At 44.8% G+C, this 23032-nt stretch overlaps 1 protein-coding gene across 4 annotated transcripts in view; it reads left to right on the forward strand.

Annotated features, from left to right (window-relative positions):
• CDYL (chromodomain Y like) overlaps nucleotides 1-18042 on the forward strand; it is a 253389-nt gene extending 235347 nt beyond the window's left edge. For all 4 annotated transcript variants that reach the window (XM_054557148.2, XM_054557147.2, XM_054557149.2 and 1 more), the window contains 4 exons: nucleotides 761-933; nucleotides 6738-6948; nucleotides 14756-14899; nucleotides 16390-18042. In XM_054557148.2, coding sequence (XP_054413123.1) covers nucleotides 761-933; nucleotides 6738-6948; nucleotides 14756-14899; nucleotides 16390-16548 — 687 coding nt within the window. In that variant the 3' untranslated portion in view covers nucleotides 16549-18042. The remainder of the gene's footprint in view (nucleotides 1-760; nucleotides 934-6737; nucleotides 6949-14755; nucleotides 14900-16389) is intronic.
• Nucleotides 18043-23032: the final 4990 nt, after the last annotated feature.

Here is a 23032-nt window from a genome sequence, read left to right on the forward strand (position 1 = left end):
ACTGGAGAAATGCCCAGTGATATAATAAGCAACTTGCCTTATCTAAGAGCCGCAATGGCTGTATAAATACTAAGATAATGTAGATTCCCATGTCCTTTTAATTATACTCTAGTTATGTAGTTATATTTTACTCCATCCCCAGAATCTCAATCTCTGGTTACAGAAAATGAGACATTTTCAAATTAATTAAAATCATGGTAGATATCAGTAACTGTATCAGGCTATGATGCATTTTTCATAGATGCAGATTATCCAGTAATAAAATGCTTTTAGGCAGGGTGTGGTGGCTGATGCATGTAATCCCAGCACTTTGGGAGGCCAAGGCAGGAGAATCACTTGAGCCCAGGAGTTCAAGACCATCCTAGGCAACATAGCAAAACTCCATCTCTACAAAAAAGTTGAAAAATGAGCCAGGCATGATGGCACAAGCCTGTAGTCCCAGCTACTTGGGAGACTGAGGCAGGAGGATTGTTTGAGCCCAGGAGTTCAAGACCACCCTAGACAACATAGCAAAACTCCATCTCTTACAAAAAAGTTGAAAAATTAGCCAGGCATGATGGCAAAAGCCTGTAGTCCCAGCTACTTGGGAGGCTGAGGCAGGAGGATTGTTTGAGCCCAGGAGTTCGAGAGCGCAGTGAGCCTTGATTAAACCACTGCACGCCAACCTGAGCAACAGAGTGAGACTGTCTCCAAAAAAAAATGCTTTTAGGATTTTAAACCCAAAATATTCTTTGCCACTTTAACTTCTGGTGACTTTCAGGTAATGAGAGAAGTCCAGAGTGCTCTGAGCACGGCCGCTGCCGATGACAGCAAGCTGGTACTGCTTAGCGCCGTTGGCAGCGTCTTCTGTTGTGGACTTGATTTTATTTATTTTATACGACGTCTGACAGATGACAGGAAAAGAGAAAGCACTAAAATGGCAGAAGCTATCAGGTACGTAAAAATGATGTTTTTTAAACATTGGTTGGTTGGGTGTTTTGTTTTTGGTATACCAGTCCTGATAGAATGGGCCTGACCAAGCCTTGAGAATAAGATATACATCTTCTTCCATGGAGACACAAGCAGCAAAATTAATTAAATCATCTGTCTTTTCTATGGGCCTGCCATAAATTACTACTTGCCTTGGGCAAATAACTGATTTCAAGGTTGGTTTAAACCCAGCAAGTGTTCAGGGAATGTTCTGATGATTAGAGTATACGATCATGTGTAGCCAGAGTTCCTATTATTTGTGCCATGAGTATGTTCTGTCCTCAACCCTTAAATAAAGATCTCTTCCAAATAATAACTTTTTCACAAGCAAAAGTTACCATTTGCTTGACTCTGGAGTAAATTGTCTAGGCTTTATGATGAGATAGCTCCGTAACATCACATGGAGAGGGTTTTTTTTTTGTTTTTTGTTTGTTTGTTTGTTTTTTTAAATACAAGTAGTGCACATTCTTGTTCAGGTTCATCCTAAGTTCCAGCTGGACAGAGAACCAGATAGTAGGGAATAAAAAGCAGAAGTCCTCCTTCTCCCTGACTCCCTCAAGGTATCCAACATTCATTTGTGTGTCTTCCCCAACCTTTTTCTGAACATTTTGTTCTCATTTTCAGTTTAATTTTTTAGACTTATTTTTAAATTCACAAGTAAAAATTGTATATACTTATAGTGTACAACGTGGTGTATTGAAACACAAATACATTGTGGAATGGTTAAATCAAGCTAATTAGGATACGCATTACCTCACATACTTACCATTTTGTGTGTGTGGTGAGAACACTTAAAATCTACTGGCAGCAATTTTCAAGTATAAAATACATTAAGTATGGTCACCATGATGTACAATAGATGTCTTGATCTAAGCATTTTCAAATATTTACTTCATATATACACACAAATAATATCAGTTTAGTTCTGTTGTTGCTTTGCAACTTGCTTTTTTCGTGTGACAATATGACTTTGAGATATTTGTTTCCTTGGTTGTTGGATTTTCTTTTGCTATATGATAACATATAGCAGCAAAACTTTCTCTAAAACCACTTAATTCTGCTAATAGCATATCCCCTCATTTATCATGCTAATCACTGTGTGTATAATTAGAGGTGTCTAATTTTTCGGAGATGAATTCTATTTGAAATAGATGAAACCTAGTCACCAACATGAAAGTTGGCTATGCTTCTCTACCCACCTCCCTAAAATGACATATCCCCAGGTGGCCCCCATAAGCCCTTTGTGCTTGCCTTTTTAACTTACAGAGGATGAAAAATGAAAGAAAACGTAGACTGGCAAAATGGCAGTAAAGTAAGTTGGATCTTTTCCAAAATCCCAGATTTCTGGAGGGCTGAAGTTGAACTACTTTTGATAGTTACTAGGCTCCAGATGAGCACTGCCCTTGGTGCACTGGGCTTTCTAGCACCTAAACCCTTCTAGAGCTTGCACAGCAGGATTGGTGTGGTGGATAGGGGAGCGGCTCTTTTTTCTGTTTTGGTGGGTCTGGGGTAGGCAGGGATGTCTGTTTGACTGACATCCAAGATGGCTCTGATGGGCACCAAACAGCCCATCACAGGAGTCCTGGAACCCACACCTCTGGGTTGAAGGGGATTGCCTTAGCCTCTCATAACATATTTAATCATTTTCAGAATTACTGTATTTTCTCATATGATGTACACATGTATTTAGGAGGTTATCCCTTAATCTTTTGAATGTTACCTTTTACAGGCTATCACATGATGTGTGGTTTTTTTCAAAAGTGGTTTGAAATTTTATAGTCTAATCTTATTAAGTATTGTTTCTGATCTCCTAGGGGATTTCATCCCTGTGGTACACTAGGTGGGACCATCTTGTTCTTCAGTTTAAGATCAAACTGCTTGATCAGTGCCATAAATCCTTGGCTGACTCTCAGCACCTCTAAGCTTCATTATTATCCATTCAGGGTGAATTCCATGAACTTAACTTTTATTTTTAAAACACAAACCACCATGCCTCATATGGTCACTTTATATGTTCTCCATAATATCACGCTGAATGTACACATAATATTGTGTACATCTTTTTGGTAGCTCTGCAGTAATAAGCAAATTGGATGTGTCAGCCAGTGCCTTCTGGGTCCTGGCTCCATTTTCCCATGTAGACTTTTCCCTGGCTCCACTTGTGAGCCCTGCTGGTGCCTAGCCGGGTGCAGCTCACTCCTCCCTCCAGCGTTGAATTCCCTTGGACAGAGGCTGTGGGCTTGTGGCGCAGGGATTAGTGAAAGCAGAGGAAAGCTAGACCAAGTCAGGTTTAAGTGGAGATCTCCTTTGTTGAACTTTATGTCACTTTAAAAGTTCATTTTCATCAGCTCCCTGCTCACTCCACTCTCCCTACTCCCCACAAAAAGCTGGATTGATATTCTTGTGAAGAGCCAAGTCCTGCTTCAGGAAAACCGACTTGTTTCTTCTTTATGTGACTATATTTTTGTCAATGTGAATTTTCCTTAATATACTGTGGCAAGATCAGAAAAATAATTAGTTACACCAGAGTCACTTAACCTTTCCTTTTCTTATTTGCATTTAAATTAATTTTTATGTGGATAAAAGCTCTTCCTGTGTATATTTTTCATTTCTTTCGTGTCTTGTCTCATGTTCCTTAAAACTTGGAGGCAAAGGACTTCATTGTAGCAAGTTTCCAAAGGAAAAGGGGGAAACAGGAAGATGAGGTTTCATATTAGGTCACCAGGTATCTAGAGCAGCTGACTTCATTATGAGGATTGGTTTGCAGTTTGCAGAGTAATTGCAACAAAAATATTCTGCACATTCGTGGTTAGAACAAAATTATTTCAAGTTCATGGACAGCATTAGGCTTTTGAAATCTGCCGGAACCAGTAGCTGCCACTGGGTTTTAAGGACCAGGAGACTTCTCTCCCCAGAAGTGAGGTTTCTTCTTCCTCCCACAGAGGGAGACCGGGGGCCCTGCCCAAGCAGTGCTCCAGGGGCAAGAGGATTTGGGAGAGAACAAAGTGAACCAGTAAACATGCCCCATGACCCTGACCTGTACCCCATTAGTCCTTCAAACGAAGGTGCCATTCAAATGAGAGAGACCTCAGCCATGGAAAGGCAGCACACTGGCTGCCCAACTTTAGGTCCCTGCTGCCTCTTTCTCCCCAAACATTCCTTTGACAGTCCCTACATCTTATGTGATTTTCCAACTGTTTGATATCTCCAGATTAGTAAATGTCCTTTAAAGGAAGAGTTTTGTTTAATTATAAAGTCTTTTTAGACTAATTATGTGGCAAATATCAGCCTCCTTCCCTGCCATACCCAACAACAGCCTTGAATTCAATTCCAAAGAAACAAATTTAAATTCAGTACGTTGCATGGCACACATTTGAGTGTTCATACATTTTTATTTTAAGTTTAAAACACACTTGATTGAAGCCCACAGAAGGAGGGGCTACTCAGGAGAGGACCGTCCCAGGCTTGAAGGCAGCCCCTGCCTCGCCTCTGGTTCCTTGTGCCTTGATTTGCAGCTCCCTTGGTTAAGCCTTTATGGTCCTGGGAAGTTTCTGCTAGGCAGAGAAAGCATTTCTGTAAAGGTTTCCTTTTTTAAAACAAAATGAGTGTCTCTGTGCACCACATCCATTTCTGACATCTCAGGGCTCAGTATTCAGAATGGCCAGTTCCCATTCCCTGAAAAGGGAAGGGGGTCTTTGCTCCAGAGCATGCTGGTTCATTCATACCCCGCCCAGAAAGAACCACCAGCTTCAGGTGAAGTCACCATTCCAGACAAAAGTAAAAATAAAATTTCAGTTCCAAAAAATGCCTTCAGCCTATCAAAATCTAAGTTTCAACTTATCAATATCTATTAATAATTTAGAAGCAGATTTTTTTATACAAATATATGGGCAGGGGGGCAAGGATATGTGAAATAATTCCTTTTACTGTTTCTCTGTAGAATTATCTTCTTATTACCTTGATTTTTATCATCCCTTTCATGTTAATTGATCGCCCCATCCGTGGTTTCCAGATGTCAGCCTGGGCAACGGCTATAACAGTTTGCCTTCTGTCCCATGAGGCAGATGAAATTGGAGCTACTCAGATTTTGGGAACAGCTGCTCCCTATCATGGAGACAGTTCAGCAGTTTTACCTTTTCATGAGTCATCAGTTACTGGGCCTAGGAAATGTAGTTCCATCTTGTGTCATTGACCCCATATCCTCAAAAGATGACACAACTGAAATAGCTTCATGTAGTTCTTCTAGGCTTATTTCAAGAGTCTGCTTAAAAGGTTGTCTGACACTCTGTATCATTAAACCCCAGTGTGATCTTTCTAACAATGCCCCAGGCTCTCTCATTTAGAAAGACTTATTGCAACTCATTCATTTGAATGAGTTAATTCTTGCTCAGTGCAAAGATCCCACAAACCTTGGGGGCTAGGCTGAGGTCCAGCTGCTAAACTCTGCAATTCCTCACTCTCCTGTTCACACACACACACACACACACACACACACATACACACACACAGACACACCCTCCTCACCTCCTCATCTCCCCAACCTGCCCCTTCCAAAAAATATGAGTCATCCGTCAGTGTCTCGGGGAGTTGAGCGGGGAGCTATCTCAGATGCTGAGTCATGATTTTCAGAGAAGATCTGAACAGATTGCTCTGGTTTTAAATTGCTGAATTGTAGAGAGCATCTAGATTGTTATTTTCAGTATTAAAGATGGGGGTCAGGTTTAGAATCCAGCAAGTGAAAAGCTGTCCTTACTCTGCACTTCTGATCTAGAACTCAGCCTGCACTAAAGGGACTATCTTGTGTTTATTCTTTTCTCCACTGTGTGAAATCATAACAAGAAACAACCTCTGAGCATAAAATCAGCTTCTGGTATTTGGGGGAAGAAAATGCACATTCCTGAAGTGGTATGACACCAAGCTACCCCACATTGAAAAGCAGCCTACTTTTCCAGCCTGATCTAGAGCAAATCCCAAAATAGCATTGGCTTGATTTATTAAACCTCTATCCTGTGCAGAGGCTGCCCCACGCCTGACCCCACTGTCCTCCGAACTCCTGCTGCAGCCGTACCCTCCAGCCCGTGGTGGAGCAGGATGTGGGTACAGGCCTGAGCCCTGTGCTGTTTGCTCTTCTTGTTTGCGGGTCTCATGTCTTGAGCCAGCCTGTGACACTCTTGTCTCTGTATCCCCCAGACTGTTCAGTCCACTTCCACATAAACTCAGGAAATAGCAGTTATTGCCAAATAATCAGTGAGCTGTCTGAAATCATGAACCAAGGCCAGACCCAGATCCCGGGGTTTTTGTGACCCCTAATCCACCACTGTACACTTAACACCAGGCAGTCTTAGTATGCCCTGGGCCAGAGTTCCTCTGTGACAGCTTCTTGATGTGTCTTATGAAGCCCAGAATATGTACTGGGCTCCTGTGTCTTCGAGGGAAGACAGGTTGGGGAGCAAGATGTGTTGTTTACAGAGCCCGAGAGCCACCTGCAAATTCCAGTGCAGCTCATGGCTGCATGTTACCCTTTGGCCCTCACTTAGGGCCTGTAGCAACAGCTACCACATGCGTGGGCTCCAGGCTGTCACCAAACCTTTACAACACGCGGTAAATAAGTCTAGGGTCCACAACTGCTGGGGAAGGCCTTAAACAAATCTCAAGTCTTCATGATTTCTGCAGCGTTTACATCTTGGTAAATTGAATTCCATAATAGACTTTTCCTTTGCTCAAATATGCAATGTTTTGAGTAATTCCCCATTTATTTTTCATTTTAGAAACTTCGTGAATACTTTCATTCAATTTAAGAAGCCCATTATTGTAGCAGTCAATGGCCCGGCCATTGGTCTAGGAGCATCTATATTGCCTCTTTGCGATGTGGTTTGGGCTAACGAAAAGGCTTGGTTTCAAACACCCTATACTACCTTCGGACAGAGTCCAGATGGCTGTTCTACCGTTATGTTTCCCAAGATAATGGGAGGAGCATCTGTGAGTACCTTTTTAAAAAAAAAAAAAATTATTCTAGAAAGCTTCCTGAAGAAATCTAGTTTGGTTATTGTTTTTCTAAAGCTGTACAGTGTGTATTCTGTGGGGACTTTCCATCTTGTAATTCAGATTTGGGTTCATAGACGTTGTTGACCCTTTTTGCATCATTCCCTAGAGAAAGACTTCATTCATTGAGGAGCCTACCACTTTGCATAATTCACACTGATGTCTACTGTTAGTAAATACCCAATCTGTAACCCAACCAACAATTTGCAATCGAAAAGTTCTTCACCTAATAACTTAAAAGCTGCACTTTTAAGAGAAGGCAATTTTAAGAGGGAGCAAAGTTACATAGGATTAGAGGGTTGTCTTCCATATAATTGTGTGTTTTTATTTCTTTAACTGTTTAATCCGTTCTTTATAGTAGTTTGTGTTTGTATTGTAGCTTGTGATTTATCAAGCAGTTATTCACATCTCATTCCCTAGTCCTTGAAATAGTGCAGGAGGTGATGTCACAGGTCAGGTTCTCCAGAAGCAGACACTGAGATGAGTTTGGCACGTGGAGAATTAGCAGGTAGTCAGTACCTGTGGAAGGGATGGGGAGGAAGCAGGACCGGACAGAGGAAGAGGTCAAAATGATACTATGTCCATCATCCTTGGGTGTGGGATGCGCAGAAAGCGTTGCGCCCTGGATGAGGTGGCTCCCTACAGCTGAGGGCATCCCTAAAGGCGCCCTATGACCGTCTGCTAACAGCAGCACCCGCAGCCAGGCCTCCCCAGGAGCGATCATGGCAGCACAGTTCCATGTCCACCACAGTTCACCCCAGTGCCATTCAGATCATTCATGCACCGTTTGGGGGTCACCTCCTTCAGGTTCCAAGGGGGCTTTCTTTCTGGGAGAAACTTAGAGGAAGAAGATTAGGCAGCAATAACTTGCAGGCCAGAACCTGAAATGTTTAACCTGGGTGTTGTAATCAGTGGGTAAAAGTGTGATGAGAAAAAGGATATTTGGATCCTCTCATTATTTGCAGTGGGAAAAATAGTAACTTTACAGTAGAGAAACCTGGCAGGTACCACCTTGCTGTGTGGTCAGAGTTCACAAAAATAAGACAAAAGCCAACATGAAGCACTGAGGGGAACACAGCCTTCATCGCTGCGTGGGACTCCTCCTGAAGGTGCAGCAGCTCAGTCTCATCATGAGGAACGTCAGGCCCAGACTGGGGGTCAGTCTGCAGACACCCGCAGTGCTCCTCCAAAGCGCCAAGGTGGGAGAAGACGTGGAAAGACTGAGGAACCGTCTCAGACTGGAGGAGACCAAGGGGACATGACAGCTCAGAACATCAGGGACCCAGGATGGGCTCCTGGGCCAGAGAAAGGACAAGAGTGGGAAGGCTGGTTAAATTCACATCGTGTTTGTAGTTGAGTGAATAGCACATTGTCAGCGGCTTTGGTCATCTTAAGATGTTATGTGACATTTTGTAACCTAGGGAGAGCTGCCTGAAGGTTTACGGGAACTCTGCACTACTTTTGTCATCTTCCTGCATCTGAACGTACTTGAAAACCAGAACGTTTAAAATAAAGGAATGCAAGAGAGGAGGAGGAAGGTGAATAGGCCAGACCGTGTCCCCCATGCCGCACTGGTCTCAGAGCTGCCCTGCTCCTCACCTTCTCACACCCCAGGCTAGTTCCCCTCACCCATAGCTCCCACCTCTGCTGGCCTCAGCAGCCGCCCGAATGCTAAAACACTCACCCCCAAGGGATCTGTGGCCTGCTCACTGTGCCTAGCTCAGAGTTGCTGCACTTGTCCACTTAACTGCTATAGTTGATCAGGGGAGGAACAAGCAGCACCGGCCTCCATCCCATTTCCCAGGCTGCCTGTCCTTCCAGATAAAGGTCTTTGTACCGTATGTGCTACAAATCAGAAAACGCTGCTGCCCACCATCATGGAGCCACCTCCAAACTGGCACCTCTCAGGCCGTGCCGATGCCCTACCAGGCTGGCGGCTGCGGCAGGTGCTGTATGTGACTTAGCCACAGGACTCTGGGGTCCTGTCCGCTGACATGGTCTTTGCTGTGAGGATGGTGTTCTGGTCACAGCGCAGTACCCTGAGGCACCCCATGCTGGTGGGCTAGACCTTCCATAGCCACAGAGAGTGGTGCTGCCTGAGGATCTGCAGGTGGGACAGGCCAACTCAGACCCAGAGGATGCACCCATGCCTGTTGGAGCGTGCTGCCCAGTGCCCACAGGCGGGCCTCCCTGGGAATGGTGCCATGTGGGCCGATCACATTGGCATCTCCTGCTGGCAGTCTGGACGCTCAGTAGCAACAGCGGCTGCATCAGCCTTTGATAAGTCAGAGACTGTGGTGTTGAGGCCCCTCTGGCCAGCCCTGGGTGGCCAGCGACCATCAGCCGTCTCAAAGCTGTTCAGTGCCCCTCCATGGCGGATGCTGTCAGGTGGACGTGAATGTGAGACAGCAACCTGCACGCTTCCCATTCCTCCACCCCCCACACGCCTCTGTCCAGGACACCCACCCCTGCTGGGAGCTAGTGTTATTCTAACCTTGACCCACTTTTCCTCCTACACCAGGGGGTGACCAGGTGCATCTGCCCCCATTGGGGGCATTTTCCTCACCACGTTCTCTTCCAGGCCTGCTGGATGAGGCTCTGGTGAAGTTGCTGTCCCCTTTTTGGCTTGCGCATCCACCCAGTGAGCCAACCCACCCACAGGCCACACTCGGTCACAGGGAGTCCCCCCATGGCTGTAGGTATGAGCTGAGGCAGGGCGCGGGTACGCAAGGGTCTGGGGGTGACGCAGGGGTCTAGGCTGCCAGCCCATGCCCTCCAGAGCTTGCCAAGCCCATCTGTGCATCCGCCGCGGGCCCTGCCTGACCTTGCGCCTGTGGGGCTGATGGAACTCAGCTCGTGGTGGTCACTCCCCACGTGTGGTGGTGTGGGGTCCCGTGGTCAGGCGCTTTGCCTCTCCCAGTCCCAGCCAGCACTCCAGGCACTCCTTTCCCTGCTATAGATGGCCCCACCGGCTGTGCTGCCCTCCTCCCTCTGGCACTGACCACAGGCTCCATAGGCATCTTGTCCCACCCCTCCCTACTCAGCCCTGGCCTTTCAGCCTCACTCAGCAGGGCCCCCACTTCCTTCGTGCTTCCAGTAGCCATCCCAGCAGCTAGGTCAGACCATCTCCTGGGAACCTAGCAGGGGTAAATCAGTATCACAGGAGAGCCCCCACGTCAGTGAATCTCCTGTCCAGCTTGTGGTTGGGCCCCAGGTCAGGTGGCCTGAGAATCCAGGCCCTCGTGTTTCTCACAGCTCCCACCTGCACCCTTGGCTGGGTCGTGCAGCCCGTTTCAGGGAAGAGGTGAGTTACAGGCCTGACGCCAGGAGAGGAGATGGGGCAGGTTTTGGGGGGCAGTGTTGCCTTGCTTGAGAGATATTTGCCTTATCTTCTAGCACGGGGGGCTTACGTGTTCTGATAGGGATGGGTGGGCCATGTCCGTAGGCTCCGGATCAGAGGAAGCTGGACTTCAAAGTTGGGGGCATTCACCCAGAAGCGCCCATACCAAGTTCTGGGGTACCTCCCCACCCCTCACAAGCTGACAGACCTTCCTCCAGTGGCTGATTAACCTGGGTGGAGCTTGACCACTCTTGCTGACAAGTCCGGGGCTAGGGCTGAGTCTCAGCCCTCTGCACCTCTTGCTCCCAGCTGCCCCTCTGCACCTCTTGCTCCCAGCTGCCCCTCTGCTTGCACCCATGTCCCTGCCCCTCACCTGTGAGAGTGTTAGCACGTGGACGGCCGCCTGTGCCAGGTACTGTGGCTTCTCCACCTGGCCTGTTGGGGGGTAGTCCCTTGTTGCCAGCTGGGGAGCCGTGCAGTTTCTAAATCCCTCTCCTCACCCTCGGTCTGTCCACTCCCCCTGTCACAGGGTGGTTTCTCTGGAAGCTAAGATAGATTTGGGAAGCAGGGTCTGGTAGATTAGGTGCCAGCATCCGTGGAAGGGCAGAAAGGAAGCAGGATTGGGCAGAGCTGACTGACAGGGAGCTCTGGAACCACGTGGCCTCACTGGGGGACAATGTCTGGAGACAACTTGGTTGTCACACATGAGATGGCCATTAGCAGAGGCCGGGGTACTGCTCAGCATCCTCCGTAGCACACGGGACAGCCCTGCTCAGCACCCTGCATGTAGCACACAGGACAGCCCCCACACCAAACAACAGTCTAGCCCAGAATGTCCCTAGTGTCCAGGGGGAGAAACCCTGCTCTAACTCAAGAGCGAAGAGCCTGCATTTCACTCAGCGGGATTTCTACACTTTCTGAGCAGAGTATCTGACGAAGCCTCTCTACAGAAAGTGAATAAACGCTGTTCAGATGACTTGTGTTATGACAACTCTTGTTGAAAGTGACTATGCAAATGATGTAAATGATGTCGTTCCTTTCGTGAGCCTTTGGTGTATTTGAGCTTTCAGCAGCCTGAGGCAAGACTGGGACAAGTGTGGTTTTCCCCACTTTGCATGTGCAGAGCTCTGCCAGGAGGATAAGCTAAAGGAATCACATTATCAAGATAAAAAGAATATGCAAATAATGCAGGCTGTGCGGCCTCTCCTTTCTTACAGCAGGCCCTCAGCTGTAGGCGCGACTACGTAAATCAGCCAAGGAATCTCTTCTAGTTTAGCCTTCCCAGTGCCCAGTAGACATTCATGGAGTGCACAGAGGATGGCACGGTCTGACGCCCACAGGCTCCCACGTGGAAATCTTGCACCTCCCAGGGGCCTGCTGGGGTGTGAAGCTGGAGAATGCCCAGCGAGTACCTGAGGGCCTCACCCCAAGCTCACAACTTGAGAGCCATCTCTTGGGGACTTCAGAGACTGGCCTGAGGGAGCAGGTGGTAAAATCTCTGCCACAGCTGTCCCCATAAGGCTGAAGATTCTTGGATCCCCTCTGCTCATACTGGGCCAGTTTCCTCGCCACCCCTCCTGCTGTACTCTGGCCGAACTAAAAAGACATCTCTATTTAACTTTCCTCGGCATTTCCCATTTCTCTGGATGGTTCCATGATAACTTTCTTTTAATAGTTGGACAACTTTGACCACATCATGAGGTGATGTAGGTTGTCTACAGGGAGTCCCTGTGCACTCAGCCATCTCAGAGCAACGTGCTAGATGGTCAGGTTCCCACTGACTCCATCTGTGTGAATCTGTTACTCGGATAGAAGTTTGAAACCTCTCATTTTAAAACTACTGAAAATAGTGTGTTTATATAAGAATACGCTCACGCAAATTGCGTGTATTTAATCCTATAATACAAATCTTACCAAGGGAGATTTGTTGTTGTTTTCTTGGGTGACTGTCATTCAAACCAACTCACTGGCCATATTTAAGTGAGAAAGCATTAACAACCTAGCGTGAGCCCTGTCATTTTTGCTCTTGAGTAAATTGAAAAATGCCCTTGCTTGTCCTGCACATCCAACCACCTGGAATGGAGAACACCAAAAGTAGGGAAAGGATCTCCAGGGATGAGCAGGCATGGAGCCAGCGGGGCTGGGGAGGAAGACCAGCCGCAATGAGTGAGTGCTGAGCAGAGAGAAGGGCCATTCTCGGCTGGCATCAGGCCCAAGAGAGTCAAGAAAGGCGGATAAAAGGGAGACAGGGAAGAGAACAGTGGTGGGGCTGTAAATTGACCTCCAGGTGGCAGAAAATAAAGTTGGAAGAATTGACTGGGACAGACAGCCAGGGCCCTACGGAAGGGCGGGAGAGGAAGCCTGCAGACACTGCCCTTCATGATTGAGCCACAGGCACCAGGCCTGGCGGGGTCACTTGCCTCTGCTGCCCAAGCTAAGGCTCTGCTAAGCTGGTCCTGAGAACATACTTCATGCTCAACTTCAGGGATGTGGCTGTAGTGTCCTCACTCTGTGCTGAGAATGAAAGAAACAGTCTATGAAAGGAAAACCCCGACAGCACAGAGCACTTCCTGCGGCAGCAGCACTACGCCGGGAGTCTCGCTCCCTTTCCTGCTGCATTTGGGTCTGCCGTTACAAGGACTGTCAAAACCACTCACAGTAAGGTCAGGTCACGTTTCTGAATCCATTGTTTATGGACTGTCTTTTCACTGAGAAGAAGCTCTTCAGTTCAGGGGTTTCTAGAACTTCTCCAGACTCTTCAAAAACTCATGACTTTGTCCAAGTTGGTAATCCCAGCACTTTGGGAGGTCGAGGCGGGCGGATCACGAGGTCAGGAGATCAAGACCATCCTGGCTAACACGGTGAAACCCCGTCTCTACTAAAAATACAAAAAATTAGCCGGGCGCGGTGATGGGCACCTGTAGTCCCAGCTACTCGCGAGGCTGAGGCAGGAGAATGGCATGAACCTGGGAGGCGGAGCTTGCAGTGAGCCGATATTGCGCCACTGCACTCCAGCCCGGGCGACAGAAGGAGACTGCGTCTCAAAAAAAAAAAAAAAAAAAAAAAAAGAGAAAAAGAAAAAGAACCTTGCAAACCCTCGTGAGGAGCCTGTCTCCAGGCATGTTTTCCAGCCTCTGCCTGCATGGAGGGGCAGTGAGTCAGCCGCGTGTTTGCTTTGCCGCCTCTGCCTGTGTGCTCTCCAAGCTGTGGGTTCCACGTGCGGTAAACGGCATCAAGACATGGACAGAAGGTGTATGGGCAGTCTTACACTGTGTCAGCGACTTCGGGGCCAAAACTATCTTTTGTGATTTTGCCTCTTTTGGAAGTGGAAGCCACCTACCGAAATTGTGTTTTACCAGAGCCCCAGGAGCTCATAGTCAAGGCTTTGTGACATCAGAGTTGTTAGGAAGGTTAACCAGGCAAGATAAACAACAGACCAAAAATTGTCCCATCAGGCCAGTGTGGAGTTTCTTTATCAGACATGTGTGCACCGCTTCCTGCCTTATCTCAGCATCTGTGAGCCTGTCATTTGAATGATGTAAAATCCATACATGTTGTACTGAGACCTTAAAAGTGATCTAGTTAAGTGTCATGTATTAAAAAATAAAGTGATCTAGAATCCAGGACAAGTTTAAAATTAATTTCATATATACACATATATGTTTTTTTAAAGAAAAACTAATGTCAGCTTTCTCCATTGAGCCATGCGAGGTAACTATAGCCAGCCCCTCTCAAGCAGATTATGGTAATTTTTTGACACATTCAAGCCCTGGATAGTTCTGTCTTTTCATATCCAGGCGATACAAGGCAGCCTCCAAGGTACACTCTAGCAGAAACAGTCACTGCCATTAGAATATTTTTTCTGTATATTAAAAACAAGTCACCATTGGCCTCCTAGATAAAGAAAATGTTTGGTAGGAGTTCTATGCCTAGTTCAAATCCTTAAAATTATAAATTACCTAACTTTGCATATGCTGATTTTCCCAGGATTGTTTTGTGAATTAAAAGAGAGCTCACACGTGGGAAGGGCCAGCATTAGGGGGAGGAAGGCAGATGGAGGAGAGGAAGTTATACCAGTAACTTTTTAAACGATGGCAAAAAGACCTTTTCTATTTTAGATTTCTGTATTGAGTCCCTGTAATTCTGTAGTAGGTTGTAAAATAAGACTTTTTTTGCATTCCTTTTTAAGAAAAAAATCATCAGCCCGATAGATTACTTTCCCACCTGTCCAGTGGACTGCACCTTGCACAGGGTCTGTTCCCAGCGGCCCCTAGAGGATGTGCCCCATTTCCCCGCGGGGCTGGTGTTTGTGAATGTCTCTCTTTGGTGTGGATTTTAAGGGATGGGTCTTCCCCACCCACCTCCCACCACAATTCATGTTACATCCACTCTTCTTTCTTGCAGGCAAACGAGATGCTGCTCAGTGGACGGAAGCTGACGGCGCAGGAGGCGTGTGGCAAGGGCCTGGTCTCCCAGGTGTTTTGGCCCGGGACGTTCACTCAGGAAGTGATGGTTCGCATTAAGGAGCTTGCCTCGTGCAATCCAGTTGTATGTCTAATTGCTTCTGTTACACATGTTACTTTTTAAAAAATAGAACCTTTTCCCTCAGAGAGCTCACAAATTTGCGATTATTCCTAAGTCCTTTACGTTTGTCCTCAATAGAGCACCTTCCCGTGAAGTCCTGCCAGAAGCTACTGCCGCCACCACTGCCCCCACGCACGCCTTGCCTTCCCTTTGCAAATACCCAGGAACCACAGAAATGGACTTCAGTCTGAAATGTCAGCGAGTTAGCAAATGTCCTATGAAAGTCAACAACTAACATGGATATATAATTCTTTACTGGTTCCAAAGCCTTTCATTCACATTATTAGCTTCTCCCCCCTTTCACAGTGGGCCTAAGTTGTTTTTGGGTTGTTGTTGTTTGTGAGATGGAGTCTCACTCTGTCGCTCAGGCTTGAGTGCGGTGGTGTAATCTCGGCTCACTGCAGCCTCAACCTCCCGGGTTCAAGTGATGCTTGTGCTTCAGCCTCCCGAGTAGCTGGGACTACAGGCATGCGCCACCATGCCTGGGTTATTTTTGTATTTTCAGTAGAGACGGAGTCTCACCACGTTGGCCAGGCTGGTCTCAAACTCCTGACCTCAAGATGATCCACCCACCTCAGCCTCCCAAAGTGCTGGGATTACAGGCGTGAGCCACTGTGCCCGGCCTATTCAGCACATTTATTAAACAAAAACTTCGGAGGCCGGGCACAGTGGCTCACGCCTGTAATCCCAGCACTTTGGGAGGCCGAGGAGGGCAGATCACTTGAGGTCAGGAGTTGGAGACCAGCCTGGCCAACATGGCAAAACCCTGTCTGTACTAAAAATCCAAAAGTTAGCCAGGCTTGGTGGTGCACGCCTGTAATCCCAACTACTCGAGAGGCTGAGGTGAGAGAATTGCTTGAACCCGGGAGGCGGAGGTTGCAGTGAGCGGAGATCACGCCACCGCTCTCCAGCCTGGGCAACAAAGCAAGACCCTGTGTCAAAAAAAAAAAAAAACACAATTTTTTTTTAAAATATGCTTCTAACAAAATTGCATTTGGCAAATTACAGGATGTGAAATGCATAATATTAACCGACATGACTCCCATCCCAGGCAGACAAGCAACCCTCATTATGAAAATTACATTTTGTTTAGAAAAATTCCCTCAACAGGCATCCCCAGAGCTTTCTGGGCATCAGCAGAGCAGACGTCCAGTTCGGGGGTCCACGCCAGTATGCGGCAGTGGGGCGGGGGCCAAGGCTGTTCACAGGCTGGGTGCCAACAGCCCAGCTCTCCTTTGAAATAAGCCGTTTTGAAGTTAAGAATGCACCCAGTGCCTAGTGTGAAATGTGCTTTATACATATATTAGGCCCGACATATTGTGAGAAAATGTCTGGTAACCTTTTTAACAGGTGATTGCTGGAATTTGATGATTGCCTCCGTAAATGTGGAGGCACAAGGGACCCGTGTCTGCCCGCATGCACCCTGCTAACTGGCTGCTTGTTTTCCGGTGCAGGTGCTTGAGGAATCCAAAGCCCTTGTGCGCTGCAACATGAAGATGGAGCTGGAGCAGGCCAATGAGAGGGAGTGTGAGGTGCTGAAGAAAATCTGGGGCTCGGCCCAGGGGATGGACTCCATGTTAAAGTATTTGCAGAGGAAGATTGATGAGTTCTGAGTGTCGGGCTGCCCACTGGTGACACCAGGATCGGGCTGAGCAGAAGAACATCACCGGCTGCAGTTGCCCTGATCCATTCTCGCAGCCTGAAACAAGCTCACCCGTAGCTTACGCTTGGAAGCAGGAGTGGGAACATCCATGCTATTTATTATCGAGGAGTTTTAAAGTACTGTAACTTTAAAATAAATAACTACAAAGCTTCTTTGTCCAAACGTCATTATTTTGTACTTATATACACGCAAGTGTAAAAGTATAAAGGTGAGCACTAGACTGCTCTTAGAAGCTCTAATTTTTGTTTTCTTTGGCTAGTACTGTATAAAAAACAGAATTGTGTTTTATTGGTTTTGGATGACAGAAAAGTCTGGAATAATGTTTGTTTTCCTCATTTCTTCCTTCTAGAACACAGAATCTAAAGGGGTATTAGCCAGCCTCACCTCCCCTGCCCCACTTAGAGACACAGAGTGATCTGAGGCGTTGGCTGTTTCTCCAAGAAGGTACAGATACCTCAGATTTGGGAAACTCTAAATCAAAAGACTTAGCTTCTAGGATAAATACTTCTGATGAAAAATCCACTGAGGAGCATACCCCAAACCAGACATATGCTTAAGATTCATGCTGAGATATCAATTGGTTTCCCCTTCTTTTTAAAATACGTCCAGTTCTTACCCAGTTAACATGAAGAAACCACTGTCTCTAGAAGAAAGCTTGTTTTGCAGTATTAGTGAATCACTGAATAGCTTAAGTATGACTATCTAAGTTATAAGTTAGTCTTTAGTGGGTTTTAAATAGTTTTTCTGACCCTTCTGAAAAATAACTACATAAGTGCTTCTTGTTGCTGGGTGGGAAATACTACTTTATAGACAGTTTTGGTTTTCTATTTGCAGATATGATTGATGTATTACACCAAAATAAAATATTTTTATGTTTATAAAGTGTAATTTTTAGGTTCACTTAGAATATATTTTATTTAATAAGTTAAAATTCTTTTGGCACACTATTAAATGCAAAAACTCCTTTCAAAACAAAAAAGAACTACCTTATATTCAACATTTAATGTTCTTGGCCTCTGCTTTTATGTCTATACAATATACTGAGTTCAGTATGGTGTCCAAGAGTGCCCTGTGTGGATAGACACGTGCACTCCTTCCAGGAGTGGGTACTGATTCCAGACTCCAGATGCCTATTATTAGTTAGGCTTCTGAGCTTGCAATCATATTGAATGTATGAAGAGCGAAATAAAATCAAATTCTTATTTTTGTACAGTTTTGAAGTTTATACCTAGAACTGACCACCTCCCCGGCCACGTGGAGAGCTGTACAGTGTGTAAATCTGCCTTTATCTTGGATTGATTGGTACAGTATTTTTGCATCTGTGGGACCTACCTTTTCGTTCAGTAGTTTGAACTATATATAAACTGTACAATCTGTAAAGTTTTTATAGAATAAATATTCAGCTGTGAAAACTGGTTAAATAAAACTAATATTTCTTAACACATTTGAAATGTTTCTCTGATTCTTGTGAGGTTTCTCATGGGATGTTTTCTCTTTTGTGTGTGTATGAAATATACATGTGTGTAAAGCATCTGTACAGTTTAATGGAATGAAACCCTGTGTGACTAACACCTAGGTAGGACCTAACAATTTGACCAATATCCTCCCTGGTCACCTTCACCCAGGTGACCATTTCCTGAATTTGTGTGCATCATCCACTTCTCCTTCAAAGAACTTACTCCTAAAATAAATTACTTTTAGTTCTACATATTTTTAACCTTTATATCGTATAGGTTACAGATTAGCTTCTGTGACTGACTGACTTCATTCAGTGTTAAATTTTCTCTTACGTAGAGTTGTAACTTACTCCTCCTTTACCCAAACCTGTGATGTGGCTGTTTTCACTCCTGTTTTACAGATGAAGAACCTGAAGAATTAAACACTTGCCCAACGTCATGTAGGTAATTTGAACAGGAGTAGCATCAAGCTTTTACCCAAGATCGTTGCAGCAAAGCACATACTCTGGCAAAGACACCAAGATGTCAATGTTGTAGAACTTACAAATAGGGAACTAAGTAAAATCTCCAAGTTGTCTGTCTGCATCATCTGAGACTTTGCATCCTCTGGGCCTTGTGAGCCACCTCCCCTTTTTCTGAAGCAAACCTTCCACCTTTCAACTTCTTGCACAAGAATTGAGCCCAACTAGAAGTAGCACTGGCGACAGCAGTGAAGTGCTTCTGTTTTGTGCCCTGTGTGGGTGAGGAGGAAGGGAAATGCGACTGCTCAGATGGGTGAAAGTCTTGGTCCAACTTTTGAAGAGAATTTGACAGTAACTGTCAAATATAAAAAGCCTGGACCCAGCAACTCCATCAATAACGATTCATCTTAAGGAATGAGTGGTTATAGGAAATGCGACAATAAAGATACGTACGCAGTTAAGTTCATCTCGGGATTGTTCCTGACAATGAAGCATTGGAAACTGCATTCATGTTCCTCAGTAGGGTTTTGGTTAAATAATTGTGCAACACCACTACAGTGGAATACATATTTATTGAAAAAGAATGTGGATGAAATCTTAGGTTTAAAAAAAAAATTTGATGCTTTAAAAAACTTTAAAGGATATGCATGAAAAACATTATCTTGTATATATCAAGTTCTCTCCCCTAGAGCTTCCCAGCTCCTGGGCTTAAGACTGCTCAGCCCCTCAAAGCCAAAGTTGGGAGTCTGTTACCCCTGAGAGCCAGAGACAGGTGCAACACCCAGGCAGCCTTGCTTCCTCAACCATGAGGGTAACAGTGACAATGGCACTTACACTGCAGTGTAGACCAGGCTCGCTTCGAAACACTTGATGTCCATTCGCTCATTCAGTTTTTTGAGATTATTTTGCAGAGAATGTTAATGTAATACACAATAATATGCTTTTCCCAGATCCACTCACTGAGCCCATCTGGTGGCCTGTCTGTACTGACCTCTCCTGTAACCAACTTTCCCCAGCGCATGGCCTTCCTGTCCTAGCACCACTCTGTAAAATGAGAGCTCTCAAAAAGTCTTTAGGCAGGCTGATTTAGTTTGTGATGTCCCCAGCAAAACTAGTGACAGCTACAAAAATGAGAAGAACCCAGAACTCTGACGATCTTGGAGGGAAAGGTGTGCCAACTACGTAAACGGGACTGTAGATGGCCTCAGACGGGCTGCTCCAATTCTCTCACCCCGTATTTGGTCAAGAGGGAGTGAGGGGTGCCCCCAGTCTCTGGGCACAACAGGAGCCTAGGGGGCTAGGGCCAGCCTCATGGCCAGCTCCCTCTCATTGGGCCCCATCAGAGGCTCCAACCCACTCGCACACTACTTCTTAGACTAGTATGAACAAGTGTTACAGCTTCTCCAAAAGAAGAAAATCAAGTTCTCTCCCCTAGAGGTAAATATAAATATTTATAAATATTCTAAAAGAAGAAAATATATTTTCTGTGTGTTGCAAGAGAATTGGCACCTGCCAAATAGTGACACACAGCTTAAGAGGGAAAAACCCTGGGGACACAGGATTCTGTCATTGCCCTAGGGAAACTCAGTCTCTGCTTTTCCCAGATCTACGCACTGAGCCATCTGGTGGCCTGTCTGTGCTGACCTCTCCTGTAACCAACTTTCCCCAGCGCATGGCCTTCCTGTCCTAGCGTGCAGACAGCTTTCTGAGACTTTTCTGACAATAGCCCCAGTTTGTGCACCACCAAATGTGAGAAGCTGTTTCTAAGCCGAAACTTTTCCAATGGACTCCAGGACATGCCAGGGAGTCCCGCCCTCTAGAGGAAGGGAGAGACTCGGGCAGGTGAAAGCACTTACCTGGGAATATTAGACCCTGGAGCACAGCCCAGAACTAAGGAGGAGAGGAGATTGCTGATGTTTCATGCACCAGCTTAACTTTACATATGAACTAACTGAGGCCCAGAAGGGTCAGGCCACTTGCCCACCATCACACAGCCTGTTGGTGACCTAGCACCTGGGAAGAGAGGGCTACACTCCACTGCTCTATACACTCTCCCCTTAAGTGGGAAGGCGAGGAGCAGACTAATGGCCTGTGGTGTCCAGCCCATCCTGGCATCCCATGGGCCTGTGATTCTCTGCAAGTGAGAGTGGTGGGGCAGCATGGCAGAACGGGTGGTTCCAGCCTGCTCAGTGGCTCTGGATTTAGGGCTATTTTCAAGTCAAGGCTAAACTTACCAGGGAATTCTGATGGTCTACAAGCTTTCTGCATCTGTAAGAGCTGGACCAGCCCACCGAGCTCTCTCAATACTAACTAGCATTTAAAAATAAATACCTTCACTATTTGGCAACAGGGGAAAGGCTGACATCACAGGAATCCTCTCCCTCTTCCCTAGGGAACACTCTGACAGCATGTCTGAAGAAGCAAACGAATGTCTGCTTTGGTGAAAATGACATTGAATGATTTCAACCCTGGTTTAAAACTTACTTTTTTGGCAGGATAAGAGACTAGCATTTCAAAATTTAAAATCTGTTTTATGACCTTGGAGTCATAAGCACTTAAATGGCTAATAAATGGTTTCATACAGGCATTAGAATAAAAGCTAAGATCTAATGTATTTAACATTAATTCTTATTTTCTTAAATTTTATACGCTAAAACAGGACAAATTATATACATATATATGTATATCACCTATATGAAACACACTGCATAGGACAACTAGACAGAGCATCAACAAGGAAATAGAAGACTGGAACAACATTTTAAACCATCTAGACCTAACACACCTATACAACCCTTCATCCAACAACAGCAGAGTGCATATTCTTCTCAAGTGCACCTGGGACATTCTCGAGGATAGATCATATGTTAGGCAATAAAACAAGTCTTAAAAGTTTAAAATGATTAAAATCATACAAAGTATGTCCTCCAGCCTCAATGGAATGCAATGAGATATCAATAACAAAGAAATGTGGAGAATTCAAAAATATGTGGAAATTAAACCACATTCCTAAGTAACAATGGGTCAAAGAAAAACCACAAGAGAAATTAGAAAATACTTTGAGATGAATGAAGATGAAGACACAACATAACAAAATTTATGTAATAAATTATATAATAAAACATCTATATGAGAAAAGTAGATGCCAAATCAATAACCTAATCTTCTACCTTAAGAAACTAGAAATAAAGAACAGCAAACTAAACCCATAGCAAGTAGAAGGAAAGAAATGGGAGATTAGAGCAGGAGTAAGTAAAATGAAGTATAGAAAATCAGTAGAGAAAAATCTATGAAACCTAAAGTCATTTCTTTGAAAAGATCAACAAAATTGACAAATTTTAGTTAGACTGACCAAGGAAATAAGAGAATATTCAAATCACCAAAATCAGAAATGAAAAGTGGGACACTACTACCAACCTTACAGAAATAAAAAGAACTATAAGAGAGTACTGAGTAATCATATCCCAACAAATTAGATTAGCTAAATGAAATGGACAAATTCCTAGAAAGACACAAACTTGAAATTGACTCAAGAAGAAAGAAAAAACTAAAATAGACAAAAAGATTGAATCTGCTGTCAAAAAACTTTCTACGAAGAAAAGCCCAGCACTAGATGGCTTCACTCATACATTCTGTCAAATATTTAAAAAGGAATCAATGCCAATCTTTCACAAACTCTTCCAAAAAATAAGAGCAGTGAATGCTTCCTTACCTCTATAAGGCTAGTGTTGCCCTAATACCAAAACCAGACAAAGACATCACAAGAAAACTATAGACCATATAGACTATATATTTATGTTAACATTTCTTATTAATACAAATGCAGATATTCTCAATGAAATAATCTGACAACATATAAAACTTATATGTACACCATTACCAAGTAGGTTGCAGTGAACTGCAAATGTGCCACTGCACTCTAGCCTGGGTGACAGAGCAAGACCCTGTCACAAAAAAAGAAAAAAGATGCTCAATGTCAGCCACTATGGAAATGCAAATCAAACTACAGTAAGACATCACTTTATCCCACTAGAATGACTATAATAAGAAAATACCAAAAACTGAACTAATACATTCAGTTATAATAACAATAACAAATGTTGATAAACGTGAAAAAATTGAAATCCTCACACATTTGCTGATGAAAATGTCAATTGGTACAGCCACAGTAGAAAATTGCTTGATAGTTCCTCAAACTGGCATAAGGATGAAGTTAAACTTCTTGAGGAAATCTTAAGCCTTGCAATTCTACGTCTAGTATATATCCAAAAGAATTAAAGATAGGTACTCAAATACTTGTATGTGAATGTTCATAGCAGCATTATTCATAATAGCCACCAAATATTCACCAACTGGAGAAAGGATAAACAATGAATTGGCATATCCAATGGAATGTTATCTGGTAATAAAGATGAATGAATGAGGTATTGATACATGCTACAGTGTGGTTAAACCTTGAAAACATTATGCTAAGTGAAAGAAGCCAGACGCAAAAGGCCACATATTGTATGATTCC

Source organism: Pongo abelii, chromosome 5 (assembly GCF_028885655.2).
Source record: "Pongo abelii isolate AG06213 chromosome 5, NHGRI_mPonAbe1-v2.0_pri, whole genome shotgun sequence".
Classification (NCBI taxonomy): Eukaryota; Metazoa; Chordata; class Mammalia; order Primates; family Hominidae; genus Pongo; species Pongo abelii.